At 39.7% G+C, this 22,899-nt stretch overlaps 1 protein-coding gene across 6 annotated transcripts in view; it reads left to right on the top strand.

Annotated features, from left to right (window-relative positions):
* The window catches only part of XRCC4 (X-ray repair cross complementing 4), a 182,140-nt gene extending 159,553 nt beyond the window's left edge, over positions 1-22,587 (top strand). For 5 of the 6 annotated variants that reach the window (XM_030511449.1, XM_030511446.1, XM_030511455.1 and 2 more), the window contains one exon: positions 21,755-22,587. In XM_030511449.1, coding sequence (XP_030367309.1) covers positions 21,755-21,903 — 149 coding nt within the window. In that variant the 3' untranslated portion in view covers positions 21,904-22,587. Of the gene's footprint in view, positions 1-11,889; positions 11,983-21,754 lie in introns of all 6 variants that reach the window. The other variant, XM_030511447.1, reaches the window with a different exon arrangement.
* The last annotated feature ends 312 nt before the right edge of the window (positions 22,588-22,899 follow it).

Below are 22,899 nucleotides of genomic sequence, written 5' to 3'. Positions count from 1 at the left end.
TATATGAAATGCTAGGTAGCAAAAGTACAAAGGGGGTTTTTTGTATGTTTTTTGAATTATTAATGCCTAAGCTGCCTAAGCTTAACAAACATAATTTAATTCAGTACTGAACAATTCCCTGCACCAGACATTGCTAGGCACTCAATAATTCAGTAAGACAGTGTTTATACAGTGAAAATCGGTGTAAAATACATACGCAAAATTGCAAACGGAACTAAGTTTCTGTTTACATTAATTACATAAACAACAGAGTGGTTTGAGTTATATTTTGTGTGTTTAACACATACAATGTGTGCCCCAGCTCTTATGTGTACATAGCCTACACATAAATATTTCCTATTAATGTATTCAGTTAGTAATGCTTTTTAGAAAATCAAGTGCCCATGACCAAGAACTATGCATAAAGTGTGTTGATGTGAAGTTTATGTGGCAATGGTAATGGACCATGTTTCCCATTACAGATAAGGATACTTAATATTTATATAGTGCTTTTCATTTTAAAAGCATTTTAGAAACATTAATTAGTGCAAGCCTATCAAAGGAAAAATAATCTAAGAAACAGATTCCTAAGAGTGAGAGAAACCTTGGAAAAGCAGTAATGCCAAAAGAGAATTAAAAGTAGTAGCTGACAGCAAATTACGCATGAATTTAGAATACTCATTTGACAGCAATAAAGACCAATTCAATTTTAGTCTAATAAGCAGAGGTCTCCTGTCACTCAGAATGCTGAAGTCTTGTTAGCAGAAAGATATTGACAGCTGGAGAGATGGAGAAAGCAACATACACAGGAAGGGTATTTGGAGCCTGGATTTATAAGGAATGGTTTTAGGTTAAATACATACAGGCTGGCTAAAGGACAACAAGGGGAACATTTGATAAGACTTGAAGGGTATCAACATGAAGCAGAGAATGTAATATGAGAAATGGGATTAAGAAAGATGACTTGAAATGAAAAAGAGCTTTTGGACAATATATTAAGAAAGTGTCAGTTATATTTATTGGCTTGTAAGATAGTATTTCCAAAGAAAAATGAAGCAGCATCTCTTGCTTCAGTTAAAGCTGCCCTGCAAAAATACTAATAATGAGGAAGAGTTCTTCTGTAACAAGAAACAGACTAGTTTGGCAGAACTTGTTTCTCTTCATAATCCTCTGTAAGGAATTACAGGTAAATAAAGGCCCCTCATCTAATACTATATTCTGAAAAACCAATGTAAATAGAGGAATTAATTAGCTTGTGCATGGAAGAAAGCTAGTACAGCTCTAGATTTGTATACAGAAATAGATTCAAGCACTGAAGTCTCTGACAAATTTAACTTTTAGTTGCCAGGGCATCCTGCCCGCTTGTCATGCACCTTATTTTCTTATTTGTGTAGTGAGGACAGCACTCAAGAAGAATAAACTATTAGAAAATAAGAACAAGAGCAAATGTTTTTTGTTTGCCCACAACAGAAACAAACAAACAAACAAAAGAAAAACCATGCCAAAGAAACAACTACTTTGCTGCTGAGACATCCTCTGCTCTGGTCTTCAGAACCACTCTTCTTTCACACCTTCCCCACAGTCATGGGTTAGGGACACTGCTCAGAGAGAAGGCAAAGCCTTGTCAGAATTTACAGCGGATGTTGGTTTGCAATTATGGTCTGGTGTTGCCTAAATTTCTCCTGGAGGTTTAACTTCCCTGGATAGCAACCAAAGATTGTGTCGTTGCTGAAGCTCCTTCTATGAAAGCTGTGGCTGGTAGCAGCAAAAAATTCCATAAATTCATCTATTTATCCCTCACTTATGCCAATGTGAGTGCAAGTTCATGCTTGCATCAATGCATCAACAGGATATAGAGTGGAAAGTAACAATGAAAGCCAGGTGCTGTTTCCATTGCTGCATATACACTGTGCTGTATGCATCCCCTTAGCTGGTTTATTACCTTCACATTTTTTTCTGTAGGTTAACTTAATTCCTTATCTTCTGGTTGAGTGGTTTTCTTTCAGCTTAAAATGTTATTTCTTTTCTAATGCCTGTGGCTAAATGCACAAGACATTTAATGACAGGTTTGATGTAACAGTGAATTCTTTACACTGGTTTGACAATCCTTTACATAGTCTATAGCAATTTTCATTCACTTAATTGTAAAATCCATCACAAATGCCTTTCATTATCAAGAAAAAATAAGCTTGATTTCTGAAGTTTAAGACTTCAGGGACAAAAGTTGACTTTTCAAAACTTTTTCTACTTTTTCTGATACTCTTAAGAAAATGCTTTGTCTTATTACTTGGCTAATTTCCTTGAAATGTTGAATTGTGAAATGAGGTTTTGTTTAAACTACTCCAGACCATGCAAGTATTCTGTTAATGCAGATGATTTTAGGAGGAGTAAATTGCGTTCCAGTAAAAATACGGCAATAAAATTTGCAACCTACGATTATTCTTTGATCATTTAGATTCTTTGGGATTTGATTCCCAGCATTGCAAATTGGGTCAGTAATTGATAGTTCATTGTACTGCCATATAATTCATGGGGTTTTTTGCAAAACCACAGCAGAGGCATGACTGCCTCCTGGCTGGGGTGAAAGGGCTGATTAGGCAACAGGAACTTGGATCACTGAACTGCTTCTTCATGCTAGGCTCTCACACTCTTGGCAAAGTCCAGAGTCAGAGAAGTTAGTAATCCTGGCTCAGCTGTTTGTGCACCAACAGTAAAGGACTGTAATGTAGAAAACAGTATCAAAGGGGAGGACATAAAAAAAATTAGGTATGTACACCAAAACCAGGAGGAATAGGGAAGAACATTTGTTCCTTTACAGGAATCCTTATAAAATCAGTCTATTGATTATTTCATGCTGGGTGCTGAAAAATTAATGCTCGTGCACACTGACAGCATTGGATTTCAGCTGTGCATGGAGAGCGTGGATGGAAAGGAGGTGAAACTGCTTAGTCCTTGGGTCTGCGATAAAGGCAGTCACATTTCCCAAGGCATTTCCTGCCTGTCACTGACTGAGATGTTTGTGATCATCCATGCGCCATACAGAGAAGGTGTATAGGGAGGGGAAAGCAGAAGTGAAGGATTGTCTGTGAACAGGAGATCCTAATCATTCCGTGAAATGCTTCTATGAAAAATCAAGCTATAGGAAATACAACCAACATGATACCATTATGGAAAATTAGCACCAACTAATCCAACTGAGTTTAAAATGTGATCTGCGTTTATTTCAATGATAATCCCCTTAATCAAAAGCCTGCATTTCTTACAATGTCATCAGTACAATGAGACACTGTTTACTAGTCCAAGGAAATAGTTATGTCTTTAGAATGATTTTTTTTTTTTTTTTTAACATGGGATATTTGCCACAGTCGCATTAAAGTATTATTCCATACAGCTGTAAACCAAGATATAGTTTATGGTTCAAATCAAATCTGGTAAATCCCAACCTGGAATTACTCACCATTAGCTGTGTTAGTGAATGTCATTTCCCAAAATCAATTTTGTCATTTTGGATTATCTACTCTGCACTGTATGTCACAAGTGTTTATCTTGACAGATACCAAGATACACTCTTCTCTGTTCTAAAATTAACTGTTTGAGCTGAAAAATAGCATGTAAGGATGAATTGCTGTGATAAACATATGCAAAGTTATTTTTACTTGTCTTTTATTGAGGTAACTGTAGTTGTGTTAGAATTTTCCATTCGGTTTAGAGCCGTAGCTGTTAAGATCAGTGGACTTGCTCCATTGAATATTCCTTAAATGCTCCTTTAACATACAAATACATACAGAAAGGCATGTTTGATCATTTGGTGTTATTAGTATGTTTCCAGCAGCACAGAAATTCAACCTAACTGATGAATGTACTGAAACAATAAGCTTCAAGTAAAAGATCATTTCAGAAAAGGCTTTTCATTTGCCTTGCAGTTATTGGTTTAATGTTTACCTACAGACTCTCTGTAGTATATTCACCCAGAAATAAATGTAGCTGCGAGTTCAGCTATATGACAGAAACTGAAAAAGCTAGGAGTAAAGACTGTCCTGCCATAGAAGCAAACAGAGTAACTGATCTGTTTTCTTCTCTGACAAGACCCTTCAAAACCAAGTTTAATTTGGTTCTTACTATCTGTATTTTTTGTCTTGCAACATAAAAAATACAGTCTGCCTTTCCTTCGTGTATTCTGCAGTTCCCACTGTATGGTGATGTATCTGGTATATTTTAAAAGGGAAATATTAATGGCTTTGTTCTGCTGTGGGGAGGACACTTTTAAAAGCTCAGGTGCAAAGGAGAGTATAATCTGCATTTCACTTCTTGAAAATACCAAGAGCTGAAAACATTAATTTTACTACAAAAATGGTTAGTTGCCATTACGTTCTTCTAGGTCATCTTCAGACCCATCAAGAATCACACGTGAGTGGCACAGGAGACAAGGGAGGCTGATATTGGGCATTGGTAACAGTTCCAGTTCTGCAACTGAGGAAGATGCATGCGCTTCACCAAATGAAGTCCTGTGTCATTTCTTTGTCCCCTGCAGATCAGACCATGTCTGGCCCAGCTGCATCATGTTGCAGTATTCCTTAATACTGGATGTAAGGTTTGGAAGTAGGCCAGGTTAGACAGGGCTTGGAGCAACCTGGTCTAGTGGAATGTGTCCCTGCGCGTGGCAGGAGGTTGGAACTAGATGAGATTTAAAGTTCGTTCCAGCCCAACCTAGTCTGTGTTTTTATGATTATGCTGAACAGTGCCACATACCATTCTGGTTTGTAAGCCTTTTTTAACGTCTCTTCCCAAAAATTAGAGATATAAATTTGAGGGAGACCTAATGACTTTCTGACAATGTATGTGGTTTAGTCTCTAAAAAAGTCATGTCTAAGCAAGAGCAGAGTACCACTGGTGACGGGAACATTGCACAACAAATTTCAGGAATGGCAGTAAAGGTTGTTAGCCATTTTATCTGACATGAGTAGGAAATATGCTGTATGTGGGTGAGTATGATTAGGTCATTGGTTTATGAACCTAAAGCCCCAGTTTCCCAATGTTTTTTAAAATTAACCTCAATGTATATTTAATATGTATCTTTGATTTGGCTGAAAAACATAGCCAGAAAATTCCCAACTGGCTATACAGCTTCATAGACAAAGATTATTCCAAGGAGGGCTGGCAAAACATATCCTTATGAAATTTGCTCAATAGCCTCCAATTTCAAATATTGTGAGATTTACAGGCTTTAAAATACAGCCTTGGTGCTACAGAGCTCCCTGAATAGCTGTCATGTAGGGAACAAGTTCAGGGGTCTGTGGACCACAGTTATTTCCTTTGACTTCATATGGAGGTAGGATATTGCAAGATGCAATCACTGCTGGAGGCTGCAAGGGTGGCTGGGCAGTTCTTAGTAAACTGACTTCAAGGTGCGTTGGAAGAGTCTTCTTTCCAGATCTCCTTTTAAAGGTTGTTTTATTTTTCCCTTGAATGGTAGGGTTGGAATCTGGCCGTGAAAAACAGTTGTTAGTGCAGCATGCATTACTTACCATTGAGAGGTTTTGCAGTAACAGCAGTCTTATCAGGACTCTTGTCTATGACATTTCCCACTAGTCTTTTCTACAGACATCCTGACAAATCTTTGTGCAAGGGCTGACATTCTCCTTGCTAGGGGTGTGTATTGGGTTTGCATGGCAAGGTCTTCTAGGAGCTTCCCCCATGTCTGATGGACCCAATGCAGCTGGATCCAAGACGGACCTACTGCTGGCCAAGGCCGAGCCCATCAGCAACAGTGGCGGCACCTCTGGGGTAATGTGTTTAAGAAAGGGAAAAAAAAGCCTGCTGGGGAACAACAGCTGGAGGGGACAAGAGAGCATATGTGAGAAACAGCCCTGCAGACCCCAGTGCAGAAGGAGGGAGGAGGTGCTCCAGACACTGGAGCAGAGGTTCCCCTGCAGCTCGTGGTGCAGACCATGATGAGGCAGGCTGTGCCCCTGCAGCTCATGGTGGTCCACAGTGCAGCAGACAATCCACCTGCAGCCTGTGGAGGTCCGCGGTGGAGCAGATATCCACCTGCAGCCCATGGACGGCCCCATGCTGGAGCAACAGAATGCCCAGAGGAGCCTGTGACCCTGTGGGAAGCCTGTGCTGGAGCAGGACCTGTTGCCCTGTGGAGAGAGGAGCCCACGCTGGAGCAGGTGAAGAGTGTGAGGAGTCCTCCCCCAGGGAGCAGAGACAACATGTGATGAACTGACCACAACCCCCATTCCCTCTTCCCCTGCACTGCTGCAGGGAGGAAGTGGAGAATTTGGGAGTGATGTTGAGCCCAGGAAGAATGGAGGGGTGGGAGGAAAGTGTTTGAAGATTTGGTTTTATTTCTCACTAGCCCACTTTGGTTTGATCAGTTATAAACTAATTGCCCCAAATCAAGTCTGTTTCGCCCATGATGGCAACTGGTGAGTGATCTCTCCCTGCCCTTATCTCAACCCACAAGCCTTTAGTGATATTTGCTCTACCCTGTCCAGCTGAGCAGAGCAGTGATGGAGCAGCTTTTGTGCCTCCAGCCAGGGTCAACCCACCACAGAATTGGTTTTTTGATTTTTTTTATATTTTTTGATTTTTTTTTTATTTTTGATCTTGATTTTCTTTATTTTCTGATTTTGATTTTTTATATTTTTCTTTTCAGAAGATTATCTTAATTTCTTATGGCACAAAGAAGGACTATAAACATATTAACTCTGCAAACCCTGTAGTGATTCTGGGACTTGCTTCTCCATTAAGGGAGTCCACATTTAGAAAGGGTAGCAATACATCATCCATTGGAAGTTCTGCTAGAGTGTGGTGTACATAAACTTTGAAAACCATTCCTGCCACCAAAAGCTGCCTGTTCTGCAGCTGGCCCAGGTCCACCTTCTCCTGATTTGGACCTACGCTAGGTTTATGCCAGCCAGGTGCTGTGTTCCTGTTCCTGTCAGACGCAGCACTTGGATTTTGCCATTTGGATTGCTGGATAGTGAGGGTGGAAGCAAAAATTAAGTGCATGGAGAGGCATGATGGGTAAATAGGTGGTTTTGGCACTCATTTGGGACAAGCTGCATAAGTCACTGTGGCTTAGACACACATGTGCAATGTGACTGTTCAAAACTGTGCCAATAACAACTTGCTTTTACTACACAGCATGACATTGGCTTGCCTCTCTCCAGCAGCCACCTTCAGTCTGACAGTGACAGCCTCTCCGCGAATGTGATTTTTGTCCAAACTTGAGTTGCTTTGAGTGGCCATCAGGAGACCCATATGTTTCTCTCCCTCACCTGAGTTTGTTACACTTCAGTTTTTCATATTCACACATACTAGCAGTGAAGAAAGGGATGGGTGTGATGATGCTGGTGCAAGCACAGTGGTTCATGAGTTTCAAGCCTTGTGGAGGCCAGTCAGGTCTTGTGAGGCAGGACAGTATCTAAGAGGGAATTTGAATCACTTGGGTTCTTTGCTTTGAACAGGAGTGTCTTTGGATTCATTATTCACTCTATTGATTTAATTCTAGCTGTTTGCCTCATATTGATCTGGATTGCTCACCAGAGACAGTTTCACTAGGATTTTGTATTTTCAGCCAATGATTAAAAGGAAAAATCCCCACACCTCTGAATTAAGCATCGTCTATAAGAAGTGCTTTCTAGGAATAGTTAGTTTTATCACACTTTTGTTGTCTAATTTGTGATTACTGACACAGAATAAACACACAGAAGAGCTGAGAATGAATGACTTGATATGAGAAAGTAGTACTTTCCCTTCCTCTGTCTCTGCCCCCAAGGTGTCATTCCTTTTTTTGATCCAAACTTCAAAAGAATTGTCCTGAGTGTTCATGTTAATCCCACTTTTCATCTCACCCTGTAAAAGAGGGATGGCTGTGTTTTTTCCACTCTCATTTCTGAAAGCAGTAATGCAGAAAACTTAGAAGTATATCCTTTCATAACTTTCTGATGGTTAAAGGCTCTCTTTTTGAGAAGAACTGAGTGGTTATGACAAGCCTCCAGTCCAACTCCAAGCCTTCTGAATCTGCTCATTTTTGTGATGCTGGGAACAGATCTAGGATGCTCTAAGGAAGCAAATATCTTGCTATACAAATTCCATCTCGGAGCACAAGTATTTCTTTCTGCCTTGGTTTTGCAGCGTCTTTAGTAATTAAATGAGAGTTTCAAGATTTGTATGTTGTCTGTCTACCAACACTTTCTTCTGTCTGTTGGGCACTTCCTGTTACGAACTGAGAGTCAGTTAAATGTGCCTGCCTATCTGTTCATTAAACTATTGTACAGGGAAGAACAGAAGTAGTTTAAGTATGAACATCCTTCCTTTCTGTAGGTATAGTCATCTTATCTTTGAGCAGCAAACAATACTAGGCACATCAGTTGCTTTCTTATTTACTGCACTGTACGCCTTGTGCCTGGGGACAACTTAGTTTTAATTCATTCCCTAAATAGTCTCTGAGGATGTAGATTAACACAGTACTTTTTTTGTTGTTGGAATTTTTTTGGCTAGCAGAAGAAAGTTGATGTTTGTTGCAGGGACACCTTCCACTAGACCAGGTTGATCCAAGCCCTGTCCAACCTGGCTGTGACCAATGCCACAGCTTCTTTGGGCAACCTGTAGAAGTAAAACACAAATCAAAGTGGAGTATTTTTTCCACTGGAATTGACTTCATGTATCATTATTTGTTGCTGTCTACTCACTGCCTGCTATGCAAGCTGTTCAACTCCAGTTCAGGTTCACTATTGACTGGCAGTTGTTGTTTCATGGAATGCTTAAACAGGTAAAGTGATTACTGTCTTCTGTGAAAGAGCTGCCTCCTGGTGCATCCAGACATCTTTCAGCATGAATTTGAGCATCACAGGGAGCTTCAGCTGAGGAGCTGAAGACTGATTTGATGTATAGAGATGAAGGAGCATCTGGATGACTCTTAGTCAGATGGTCAGTTTTAGTTTGTCCTGCAAGGAGCAGGGGTTTGGACTCGATGATCCTTATGGGTCCCTTCCAACTTGAGATATTCTGTGATATTCTATGCCACTGTCCCTGCCATACTTTACTTTCATATAGATAGGACATAGGATGCATCTTATTTTGGTAGTTCTATGGTTTTTATAAACACAAAGCTTGTGCAACTTGGAAGCGTGTATGTAGGGCATTAGCCTCAGTGCTAGTTTTGCAAGCAGCTGTAGGAAAGACTTCGGGCAGAATAATTTCTGCTGATAAACAGCAGTATTCAGGCTCAACCTAATGACTCACTATTCTGTTATATTATTTCATTGTTTCCTCCACAATGGAACATGTCTCTACCCTAGAAAACCAGAAATAATTGATAAAATATAAACGAATGTGCTTCCTAGACCTCTGAAATTTCTCACACCCCACCCCACCAAGGCCCTCAAGGCCCTTGTCATATTTTTGCACTGGTAATATCCAAGAGTGCAAGACAGGTCCCTTCCTGAAGGATTGCTGTGACATGGCATACAATTTTATTGGTGCTTTATATAGCGTTTTGGCATTCTGCATTTAAAAATCTGTTTCCTTGGTCTCATTGCATTCTCTACAGAAAAAAAGGCTTTCAGTCTTTTTCTTCTAGAATAGAGAAAGCTTAAACTCTAAGGAATTACGTTAAGCTTGAAACTTGACAGTTTGACAGTACCAAGCCCTCACCATAATTGCTTTCATCGGTCCCCACCAGATTTAGAATGAGCTTTATTACTCTTGCCTGAATATCTTATTACAATTACCACTACTGGGTATGAAAATGTAGAATAGGTTCCTCATCTCATAGCAGCTGGTGGAAAGCTGATCAATAAATTATTTTAAGGGTTATGTTGGTTATTAAAACAGCCACAGAGTTAAACAGCCTTCTCGGTTTGCTGCTTTGTTACTTACTATATCTATCTTTCATCATGATTTTTGCAGGGATTGATATGAATTATTTCATTAATGTTTCTTTAAAATGTTTTCATAGTTTAAAAAAATGTGAATAGAATCAATATGTCATCACCTATTAATTTCTATATTGATTCTGTTGAATTCTTTTTGCATTGAGACAGACATTTACAATGAATGCTATGTATCTGACAGAACAACGCGAAAGCAATTGCAGAGTAAACACACAAATGTCACCACTGAAACCTAACCAGTGAGTAGGATGTACTTAGTGTTTGTTTCCTTGCTTCTGGTTTATGTCAAACAGCAGTAGCACACACAACCAGGACAGTCTTGTTTGTTTGGGTTTTGTTCTGTGATTAGTTTTAAAAGATTAAAAGCAATAAGATGGCTCTATACTTTTGACTGCTATCTTGCTTGTGAGTTCAGACATGTCTGGGGGTGGGGGGAAAGCAAGTAGGTTAAAAATACGGACTACTGACCTCCTGCTAAGTCTTGGGAGGCTGGTGTTAGTGTGTTGTGTACAAAGAACCTATACAAAGCAAGGTAAAGCCAGTGGGAAACTCCCATCTTTTATGACCAGACCTATAACAGGCAAGAATATATATGTTCATGTACAATACAGTCAATTGTTATGCTGCCTATTGTTAGCAATAAAACTCTTTGGAAGATTCGCTGGAGGATTAGGAGGGCTGCATGCCAGCAATGTCATGGAGAGGATTGCAGCTCACCCTGCACTGTGCTGGAACAAGTGAAAGTTCCAGCTTTCACTGGAACTTGTTGCCCCTGATGTGAGTCCTCAGACCTGAAGAGCTTTGGCAATCCCATGTGCAGTCACTTAAAAAGTGCCAATGACTTAGCCTAACTCTACTCTGAGAGAAGCTGATTTTATTAAAAGGAGAGCTAAGCTAAGCTTGAACGGAAAATCCAGGCTTCAGGCTGAATTCTGAAATATTCTTTGGGGTTTTTTTTCCTATTGACACAACAAATGCTTTCTGCCTGCCAGATTTATTGGGAAGCTTTTCAAACAACCATTTTTATTCAAAATACTGCTTAAAAAAAAAAAAAAAAGCTTTTTAAACGACTAGGTCTTTTAAATTGTTTGCATCCCTGTGTACTATTTGAACTGCTAATTTTGATCATGAGAATTTATGCCAGGGCTGAGACAGTTATGTGCTGTGCTTCAAATGAGAACTCCTCTGCCTCGCTCTTTCACTTTTTCTCCCTCTCTCTTTTGAAAAAATCCCTATTTCAGACAGAATTAAGATTCAAAATGTTGAAACTGTCACAATGTTAATTAACAGAAGGCAGTGACTTCCCTGCAATGTTGGACTATAAATCTACTATCGGCTCTTATTTTTCCTCTGGAAAGAGAAAATGGAGACATCAGGCAAGGAGGTGTACTTGAAAAATGTGCATTATCCTTTTCCTGTTTCCCAGTACTGTAATGTGGATGAAACCAGACAGGTTTCTAATAAGTGGACCTGTTAGCAATAACCCAAGATGCAGGTGTAATTGCATTTTCAGTGATTCATCTGTATAGCACACTGGCTTGTTTTACACAGGCAGCATCTGTTTCACATGCACAGCATGATTATTCTACTCTGATTGAAATCCACCTTCTCGTAATAAAGTCCCACCTGTAGGGTGCTCCATTTTTTGTTAATGCATTTGTTAGATAAAAAAATCCTTTAGAGCACAGTGCTGAAATTCAGAAAAAGGCAAACTATCTAAATTCATCAGTGGTGCAGCACCGGCACAATTAGGAATGCTCTCTGTGGATTAACTTTAATAAGTTTGTGGTTTGAATGCTGATTTGAGCTAGACCAAGTAGACTTTGGTGGAGGTACTTCAGATTTATACTAATATATCACAACAGGAGATAAAATCTGACTTAGGCTGTGGAACTGAAATGGCTTTCCAAAGAAAATTACTATATATTGGTATTTAATCAATTTTGTCGTGTTTTCTTCCCTTTTCATTGTATTCTATGTTTTCTGTGTGTTTTTCCTATTCCAGTGTATTACCTGTGGAGATCCTTCAACGTTTTGGGAATAATAGAAGTTTGCATGGGCTCATGGGGTCACAGGACCCATTTTGTGAAAAATAAAGGTACTGAATGTTACTGAAAACACAAAAATTAACCCTGGCTCAGAAAGCCCCTGAGCTGCAATGGTTGGAGGCTGGAAAAACACTTGTACTCTTCAAAGAACATCTGTTCTTGGGGGCTGTTGGACTCAAGGAGAACTGATCCCATGTTTTAGGTGCCTGGTAAATTATCTTTCTCATTACCTGTTCTAGACTGGCTGACATGGTCCTTTTCTTCATCACAGGAAGGCACTGATTTCAGCCCAGTGCAGGACATAGTGACCAAAATTGCTGACTGATTGTTTTTTTTGTCAGGCTGCAAGTGAAATAAAACTTGCAGGTGTCCATGATTAGTGCCAAGTAAGACAGGTACTGAGCAGGCTTGGATGTCTCAAGGTAAGGGTGGTGAGCACAGTGGCATGACAGACCAAAGCAGCTTGGTTGTGTGACACTAGTACTACATATTCTCATGGTTGCATTTGTGCATCTGGTTAGTAGTCTGGATGAGCCTGATAGTCCAGCCTCAGGTGCCTGAAGTCTATCCAAGACCCCTCTCTTAATTTCCTGATTGACTAAGTGCCTCTGAAAGCCTGAAGCCTGAGAAGAAACATCTTCTAGAGGGAGCATGTGGTCCCTGAAACTGCACCTGTATTGATGGAAAGGTAGTAATCAGAAATTTCCATTTAAAATCAAAGCTGTTGCTGTGTTTCAGCTTGCTGTGCTCATTAATTTGTGTCTTGTCACTCCTGTCCATGGGGCATCTTCAGTTCCTTTCTCAAAACCAAGATGGGTAGCATGCTAACAAAGAGACAGGACTTGACTGGTGACCGTTGTGGGGTCCCCTCCCTGCCACCTTTGGGGACAGACCTGCAGCAATTCCAGCACAATCACAACTGGTTGAAGTGTGACTGGTGCTAATTAACACCAATAAAGTCTCTGACCTTCATTACCATAATGCTGGGGGAGGTCCATGTGTGCATGAGTAAGCAAGGGTACATGTTGTACCCTTGATCCTCGTACAACATGTATGCAAATTGTTCTGCCAGAAAAGGAAATCTCTGAAATTTAATGGCTAAAGAATCTTTCTGTGAATTTAACCATTTATGAAAATAAAAAAATAGAGGGCTATTAGGAAGAAAAACTTGCTTTATGTAAGAATTTTTGTGAAAGCAATACTCAAGGCCAGTCCTGTCCTTTCAGCTAGTTGGGGTTTTGTTGGTTTTGAAGGTAGTACAATCTTTCTTAAAAATCTTACAGTCTAGGCTCTTTTGCAGCATTTGCCCAATAAGTAATGACTTAGCTATTTGGTCTATTGTTAAATGCTACTAGTAAAGTACTTACTGCAGATATTGCTGCTTAGGCAGACCCTGGGAGCACAAATGGATGGAGAGCAGTCGGGGTTTTGAAGGAGAAAAAATTACTTTTGAAGCCTGCTATACAGGCTGTCTTACAGCAATTTCATCATGAGCTGCAGATGATTCCTGCTTCATATAATAATAGAAAATGTAATTTGAAAGTGGCTTCTTTACTCCACCAAATAGACATTTTGATCTCTAAAAGGAAAATTGTTAAAGCATCTCAATGACATGTCTGAAGTAAAAAGAAGTATTATCAGTGAGTTAAGAAGTTAAGAAGGAGGCAGAGCAGGCTCTTTGGCCCACATTCATTTGCTTCATGCACCCCAAAGTAAGGAATGAGTTAGCTTTAGGTGGACAAAGCCGATGTCTGTTCTCTACCCTGGGTGAGGAGATGGATATGGTATGATGGGTAAAGTATGATGAAAATGCAGAGGAGAAAAACTTCAGTTTTAGCCAGAAAACAGTCTGTTTCAGTGTCCCGCTCTGTTCTGTCTCAGCCAACTCTACCTATTCTTACCTTTTTCCTTATGTTATCAAAGGTAGGCTCAATATGCTGTTGACCCTTCTTTTTTGTTTTGTTTTGGTTTTTGTGCTGCTGTTTGAACATGTTTCAGCTCCCACAGGTGTCACCAGGCAGGTACTTGATCTTAAATATCAAAGGTTTGATCTTATTTCAGAAAAGTATGAATGAATTTAGATCTGTGGCTGGGGAGGGGACAGGAGGAACATAGGGGAGGTTCAATGGGAGTTAAAAGACAGCAGAAAGGAAAGCACAATTCTTGATACTAAAACAATTTTATATACAATAGAGACCTATTAGAGATCTATTAGAGGGCAGGGGAAAGCTTGTTACACTTTATCTGCTCTACCTTAACTTGTAAATTGAAACCTGCTCTCAGTTTATTCAATTCAATGCTTCCAGATCTATAAAGAACTCACTGCTACTGTAAGTGCATTGTGTCATTAAAAAATATGTAATTCATATCCACATACTTTAATGATCCAAAGTGGTTTTCTTGCAATAAGCTAATTAAAGTGAATGATCCAAAACCTACTGAACAGATCTGTGGATAAACAGGTAATCTGGGCAGTAATAAGTTTCTGCTGGTGCACAGGTATACATGTACAAATTGTTCAACAGAGAGAAAAAATTTGCTTATTCAGTCACAGGATGTTTTTAAAAGATCATTTTTAGTATTACATCCATGGATTCTCCTACAGCCTTCTGAGAGCAGGATGTTTTTAGCCATACCTAGTATTTTAGCAAAGGCAGTAGGGAAAAGTTCTTCCCTGTGAGGGTGGTGAGGCCCTGGCACAGGTTGCCCAGAGAAGCTGTGGCTGCCCCATCCCTGACAGTGTTCAAGGCCAGGTTGGACGGGGCTTGGAGCAACCTGCTCTAGTGGAAGGTGTCCTTGCCCATGGCAGGTGTTTGGAACTGGATGAGCTTTAAGGCCCTTTCCAACCCAAACCAGTCTGTGATTCTATGACATCTGAGTACCCTGGTCTAGTATTAAGAAGGAACTTTTCTTCATATGATCACTGGACTAATCCATTTTTCTTTAAGAATAATTTAAATTTTATTAATTTGTGAAGTTGTAGGTTGCGGGCTGAAACTGTGGTTCAGGAGGCTTTCATAGAATCATAGCATAGGAGGCTGGAAGGGACCTCAATGGTCATCTGGTCCAACCTTTCTTGGCAAAGCATAGAAACACAGGATCACAAGATGGTTTGGGTTGGAAGGGACTTTAAAGGTAAGCTGGTTCCAAACCCCTGCCATGGGTAGAGACACCTTCCACTAGACCAGGTTGACCTAGCATGACCTAGGCTAGATCTCCCAGCACCCTGTCCAGCTGAATCTTAAAAGAATCCACCACTTCCCTGGGGAGAATATTCTAATGGCTGGTTGTTCTCATTGTGGAAAAATTTCCTCTTGTGTCCAGTCTGAATCTCCCCAGCAGTAACCTGTGTTCATCACCGTTCATCTTTTTCATGTGACTTCCTGTAAAAAGACAATCTCCGTCTTCTTTGTGGGCACCCTTTGTTAGCCTCTGTTGAAATCATTAGGATTTAAACAGCCACTCAGAGCCTCAGTGCTGCAAAAGGAGTGGAAAAGATGTGAAATATCTGAAGCACTATCTAAGTTTTAGGATTGCTGGACTTTCCTCCAGTTAAATGCTCTTATTTTTGTGATTTGATTCAGCGTGTTTTTTTCAGATGGAAAACCTGTCCGTCCACCACTCCAGCCTATCCTCAGGGGTACAGATGGAGGAGCACGAGGACACACATTTCCTCTGTGAAAAATTGGCTAAGGGATTTTTATTTGTCCCTGTAAGCCTCTGGCTACTGTTTATGATCACCCTGAGGAGATAAGAAAGGGTTAGGGAGAGAAAGCAGCTTCAGGGTTTGACGGCCTGGAAAAGGCTTATGACACAATTTAGCCAGTGCTGGTGTTTTATAAATGTATATATGATCAATAGCACTTAATCTCTATGAGAAATGGCTTCTAGCATTTGCCAATAAATTTGCAATGTGCTAGATTTATGAAAGACCTTGACAAAATTCTTAAACAAACTTAAGTTTTCCTTTACTATATAGTCTTGTAGTTATGATTATGAGACTTGTGTTTTTTCCCCAGTGAAGGCAGTGGTGCTAGTATGTTCCTCAAAGTGAATGTCGTCTAGTTTGTTTAAGAAAGAAAGAGTTGAAGTGGAAATGAGCCACAGAAATGTGTGCCACTTCTCTAAAACAAACATGGTTTAAGCTTTTCCTTAGAAGTGACATCTATTACTACGTTTTTAAGTAGGTCTTTGTTAGTAAGCATATGCAAGTGTGTTTGATCAGATTAAAAGATCCAAGACTATATTTATATTGCTAAACCAGAGTGTTCTTTTTAGATAAGGTCCTGCACCTATGCCAACTGATGTTAATTGGGAGTTTGCAACTGAACAGATACAAGTCCCTAAAAAAGTAGTGTCAGCATTGTTCATTTGCATGATGTGTGGTCTGTGCAGCCATTTTAGACATTAGGTATGGTTTCTGAGGATCTGTAGACCATCTATTTCATAGGAGTAAATAAACAGTGAGTGACTAATAATGTTGAGAAGTGATGTAGACCAGTCATTGGAAGTTGTATCAATATTGAAAGTTATATCAGTAAGAGATATATGAGTATCTTCTCAGTGTAGCAGATTCGTTTGCAAGTCTGTCCTTGCTACAATCACTTTATCAATGTCTGTGATATTTAAGGGATTCCCAGTTCGCTTTTCTTCCTCTGAAGGATTCGAGGGACGTGTGAAGAAAAGAACCAAACCACTTATATAGGCATAAATCAAAATTATCCCCCATTTGATAGTTCTTAGTTCTAGAGAACAAAGAGTGGCGCTTGCAAGAGTTTAAGATAGTGTTTAGCGGTTGTCCTGTGTTTTGATGTTTTGCTTTAGGTTTTGTTTATTGAGGGAATTCCAGACTTACCTTACCGCACAGTGGCTGTGATGAATGCAGGTGCAGTTGCAGCTTGTCTTTCAGCCAGAGGTGGAAGCTTATTGAGGAACATTGATTCCCTGGATGAACATTCAGTTTGTTTTGCAGCATTGAAAATATTCTTCATTAAATGTGTAATTGAACAAACTTACCATTATTAAGAATAATAATAATTATTATTATCATCATCATCATTGTCTGTCTGCTGACTTTAACTGAGACTAGACTGTTTGTTTAATACACTGAGCGTAGAAAAATGCCACATATAGAAGGTTCTCTAAGATGGATGGAGACAATAACCCTTAAGTGATAAATTGTTCTTTTCAGCTCTTGAGTATTTTTCTCGAGCCCCTGTGAATTTGTGTTGGGGCTCTGATTATCTCTGACACCACAGGTTTTTCCACAGATTGAAAGTGGCCAAAATAATTTCAGTTTCTTCATTAACATAACAAAAGCAAAAGTCGATCAACTGTGATTTCAGGCCATGAAGGTGATTGTATCCAGCAAGTTCTTCATGGCTTGCAGGGGTTTACATTTTGCAAGATCAGTTAGAAATATATGTGTTTGTTTTCTTATTATTTCTAGGAATAAATGCCAGAGTAGGCTATATCTGGAAGTTGAATACTCGTAATACTGTGAAAGCCTAAACCAAATTAATGAGTTTTATTTTCCATTTTAAACTGAATTAAAAATAAAAATACTTGTATAATTCACCTTACATTATAGTCATTGTAGCATATCAGTAAAGAGGAATATCCTCATGTCTTTACTCACATGTTGTTTCAATTTAGTCTACTTACTTTTTTAATATTCAACTTTAAAAACATCTGTCTGCACATAGTGTTCTTGATGCATCTGTTCACGTAAGATGCTTTTCTGCCTCCTCCATTACAGAATTTCTTTTTCTTTTCATGGTTGAACTTCCTCCTTTTTGGCCAGTAGCCTTAGGCAGTTAATATGATGTCTCCCAAGAGCTCACACCACAGGGCCTTGGTTATTCAAGGCCAAGGTTTTACATATAGCCATGAGCTTTACTCAAAGCTCCTTTCATAATGCTTCCTTAATAACCATGGCTGATGAGTATCCCTCTTCTGAGGACTTTCTGTGAAAACGATGTTTATACAGCCAAGACAGCAGACTGATGATAAATCAAAGAATACAAGATTTTCTGTCAGAGTGGATTAAAAGTACTGTCTCTGGAGCACAAATGTTGCTCTGAGCTTTTGCCCTATCAGTCACAATGCGAGCGTTCATTAGTTTTTGAGGTGCCTCACCTTTGTTGCTCTGTCAATGCTCTAATAACTACCAGTTTTCTGTTTATGAGCTGCTGCCGCCACCTATTTTTATGATACCAAAGAAAGTATATATCAGATTATATCCTCTGTTAATACCTGCTCATGGTTATTAAGCCTTCATTTCTTTGTTTTTTTTTTCAGATTAATGGCAAAAATGAACCATTAAACCAAGCTAAGGAAAGATAGACACACTGAGAAATTCAGCCTTTTCCTAAAACTCTGCTACAGGTTTTCTGGGAGAGCTGAAGTCCCCTCTTTTAATAAAATGCCAGCTTTTGGTTGGAACTGCTTATTTTAATTACTAAAAAATGAGGGAAATCATGGAATGGTCTAAGACACAAGGATGCCTCCTAGATTACTAAAGTTTCTTGTGAAACTTTTATAGTTATGTGAATTTGCAAGGATATTTCTCTTTTCAAATCCCGTGGGAGTTGCTTGAGAACAAAAACTTGAGTAAAATCGTAACCACAGTGTGCTGGGCTGGGTATGTGAGCATAGCTAAATGCAAGAACCTTTCATATTTTCAGGAAGAAGTACCTCAAGATGAGCAGTTGTGCTGATGTTGCAGCCTCTGACCTGATTTTCCTTCAGCATGGCTACACCTTTTTTGGTCTTTTTCATAGAATGCGAGACTGGTTTGGGTTGGAAGGGACCTTAAAGCTCACCCAGTTCCAACCCCTGCCATGGGCAGGGGCACCTTCCACTAAACCAGGTTGCTCCAGGCTTCCTGGCCTATTTGCCATTAGGAAGCTCTTTTTAATTATGTCTTTTGTAGTAGTCATGTAGGAGACTGTTTTCTATGTCATACTGCTTCACAAACATTATCTTGTGGAACTGGCTGGCTGTGGCAGCAGGAGTGGTGGTGTGCAGATGTTCTCTATGGTCTGGGTGAACTCATCATAAGAAACAAACAGGACTGGTCCATCTGTCCTGCTGCAAAAGGAGGTGTCGTGTTTTCTCCCAAGCTATGCAAAGCCATCACCTTGCATGGCTTTGCATTTCTGCACTGTTGGTTAGTTAGGTAATACAGTGTTGCGTGTCTTCTGTTTCCTATGGCTCCTACTCAGCTGTGGAAAGAAATATCAAGCAATGTAACCACTTTCTTCCAAATCTTGGGCCAGAATCTCAGCTGGTGTAAGTCAGCAGAGTTCCCCTGGCATTATTAGTACTCCAGTGATTGACACCAGCTGTGGATCTGGTCTTCTGTCTCAATTTATGAAGGGAACTAAATGTCAGGAAATATGAAATGATCTCTTATATAGTCAGCAGTTCTCCAGATGTGTTAATGGAGTTTAAGTTTACCAAAAGGCAAGACTTAAAAAAGTGATCCAGCAGAAGAATAAACTTTCAAGAAGAATGCCTTGCTTACAGGCTTTTTGGCAAGAGAGGATATACAACTCACTGCAATTTAAAGAAATTAACTCACTTGTGCATAAGGGTATGGTAGTACAGCATCAGTGAGAATCCAAGATGCAAAATAATTGCACAGCACAAAGCAAGCTGTTGGCATTTAATGAATAATTGCCATGCAAACAGGAATCATCATGTCTTAAAACCAAAATTAAGTTAAGTTGCTTATGAACTTCATGTAAAGAGATTAATGCTTCTACTTTGCAAGTATAGTTGGGCTTACACACAGGCATTTTATTACAGCTTTTGGAGATTAAATGAGGACCATGTTGTTACAAGAACACAGAAGCTTAACAGTTCTAGCTGTGTAATGTTAAAACTCAACAGTGGTTTGGATTATAGATGTGATCTCATGTTTAGTGTTGAAAACAGTTATTTTAGCCAAAGAGGATTGTTGTTGAAATTGCTTAAGCACTGTCAGGCTTACTTTTCAAACTCAGAAAGTGCTGGAATGCTTTAGATCGACCTAAAAAAGGAAAAGAACACACCTTCAATAAGTAAACTGGAGTGTCGCACTGTGTTGTTGAAGGCTACCTATATTTTAAAAAAATAAAAATAAATTAGGGTAAAATAAGTTGATTGTTAACAATCAGAATAACATGGAGTGATCTTATCCTGCTGAGCAGTCAGTGGCTAAGGGTTCGATTCTGACAGGTTTGTTTCATGGTTAGGCTAAGTGACTTCTGATGAGGCACACATCTGTCTCAATGTCACTGCATACCAGAAGGAAAAAAATGCTTGGACATCATTTATTCAGACCTGAAGGAAAGCGTTTTATAAGAGTTTACAGAGGAAGATAGTTAGACTTTCAAAGAAAGTAATTCTAATCTGAACACACTAGTAGGTTGAAAGTAAAAAGGTTTGCAGAACTGGAGTGATAGTAGATTGCTTTTGCATGCCTCATTGCAGTAAGGCCTCATATGGCAGCATTTGAGAGTAACACTTGCCATTATTTCTGTCTAGTTCTTCCCATCCTGGTGGCTGATGTGTTTGCCTTGGTAATATACTGATTTTTCATATTCTGTCAGGATTACACCAGTGGAATATACCTGGGCATAAAGCCATCCACCCTTATGATACTCCAACCAGTCCAAAATCATATCATAGAATCGTATCAAGGAATGGTTAGGGGTGGAAGGAACCTTAAAGCTCATCCAGTTCCAACCCGCTGCCACGGGCAGGGACACCTTCCACTAGACCATGTTGCTCCAAGCCCCGTCCAATCTGGCTTTGAGCACTGCCAGGGATGGGGCAGCCACAGCTTCTCTGGGCAACCTGTGCCAGGGCCTCACCACCCTCACAGGGAAGAACTTGTTCCTAAGATCTCATCTCAGTCTCCCCTCTTTCATCTTAAAGCCATTCCCCCTTGCCCTAAAGGCCACTGTCAAAAGCCCCTTTCCAGGTTTCTTGTAGGTCCCCTTGGAAGACTCTTATAAAGTCTCCTCTGAGCCTTCTCTTCTCTAGGCTTGATGTCCTTCATGAGGACAGTTAAAGGAGTGCTAAACAGGACAAATTGATGCAATGTGGCATGTTATTCCATGTCATGGGTGTCTTCAGGCGTTTTCAGTTTCAGTTTTCAGGTAGGTGTCCAGTGATATGAGGGCAAACCTGCACCCAAGCGTGCACATCAGTGGATTGGAAGTGCTCCTATTTGTATACATTTATAGCATATGTAAACATTACACATGTACAGGGGAAGGCCAGGGATTTGAAAGGTCCCGAGTATGTGGACTCATGCATTATGGAAGGATTTTCTTCATTTGCCTTTGTTTTCTTCTGCTCTACATTTGGAGAAAGGCTTGCATCTCTACCTGTGAGGCAATTTAGTGTGATTCTTCAACATGCCTCCATGTCAAACTGGTGAACAACAGACACATGCTTAGTGCCAGGGGAAAAATAAAGAGAGACTCACAGAGCATTATCCTGTGGAGTAATAGAAGAGCAGATCCTTTGCATGTTTTCTGCATTTGTTCTGCTCTCTCTAGCTCTCCATGTGTAAATTGTGGGTGAAATAGTCATTATCAGGGTCCTAAAAACTGTAACAAAATAGCTGAAGCCTTGACATTTATAACCTGAAGTTCATCTGTTTGTTTTGCCATTGCCATATCAGCAAGTAATTGGGCCTTACAAAAAGTACTTTTCTCCTACAATAAAAAGCTCAAAATACACTATTAAATGGTTACCTTGGCACTGTATATGTTGGAATTGTTTGTATCTGTATCTAAATTTGTTTCAACTTTCTTTCCTTTCCAGACCTGTTCTGGCCTCACAGAAGACATTGGAGAAGCATTCCCTGGATGCGATGTCTCTCGAAACACTGGAAAACACTTGTGAGCCAGAGGATCTATTTGATGACATCTAGCTATGTGCTAGCTGAGAAATTGGGAGACTGCTGCTTCTGATAGAGATAAGCTGTAAAACTAAAAGACTTTGTTATAGCCACTGAGCCGAAATCTTTACTCTGAGGTGGTATTCAGTGACATATTGCTCTAACCCTCTTGCGCAGCACTTGTCCCCATTCTTCGCTATGCTGTTGTAGACCCTTGGCCTGCTAAATTTGATTTGTGATGGTCTGGAAATCAGTTTAGCCTCTGTGTAGATCTTTTATCATGTATGTATGAGGAAGGGGAGCACTATTTTTACATCCTAACAGCCTCTGGCTGCTGATTGTATCCAGGATCAACTGGTTTTGAGGTGTCCCCAGAGAATGTCAGAGGTAAAAAAGATGAAGGCTATCGCTGTACTTACCTTATACACTGCCCCTTTCTTGAGAACCTCAGCTTAGATGTGGCCTAGCTAAATCATCTTCAACTTTGACTGAGATATAACTTCCTAAACTGTGAGTTTAGAATACCTTCTGATTTGAAGCATCCAAAGAAATGTCCTTTCACTTTTTACTTGAAGGTTCTCTGCCACATTATGCATTATAAGATATTCTTCCCTTTCACAGTAATGTGCGTATAAGGTCAATATTGACTCTATTTTAACCTTCTGTAGAAACCCATAGCCTTCAAAATTGTCATTTTTGGTACTTCATTATTTTTCTTAAAGTGATTTCTAAAAAAATAAAATGCATTCTAAAAATACATCAGTTTTGGTTTTATTTGTTTAGACAATCTATGAGTAAAGGGGCTAGTTAGCAAAGTATGTTATTGCGTGACCTTCTCGTGCCCAAAGCTGATGCGTTCATTTAGATTTAAAGCTTCATCAAAGAAGAAATTAGCCACATGTATTTACCTTCAGCAGTCAAAATCAAGTGTACAGAACTAAGCATGCACATTGGGTTTTTGCTTTGCATTTTTAAGAATCAATTCTCATTTAAAGCAGAGGGAGCCTGTTCTTCTGTCTCAGAAAGGATGTCATCCAACAAGTGTTTTAAACACAGGAGTAATCACACT

The sequence above is a fragment of the Strigops habroptila genome, chromosome Z (assembly GCF_004027225.2).
Source record: "Strigops habroptila isolate Jane chromosome Z, bStrHab1.2.pri, whole genome shotgun sequence".
NCBI classification, from domain to species: Eukaryota; Metazoa; Chordata; class Aves; order Psittaciformes; family Psittacidae; genus Strigops; species Strigops habroptila.
The sequence above is the reverse complement of the archived record's forward strand: the minus strand, read 5'-3'. Positions and strand labels throughout refer to the sequence as shown.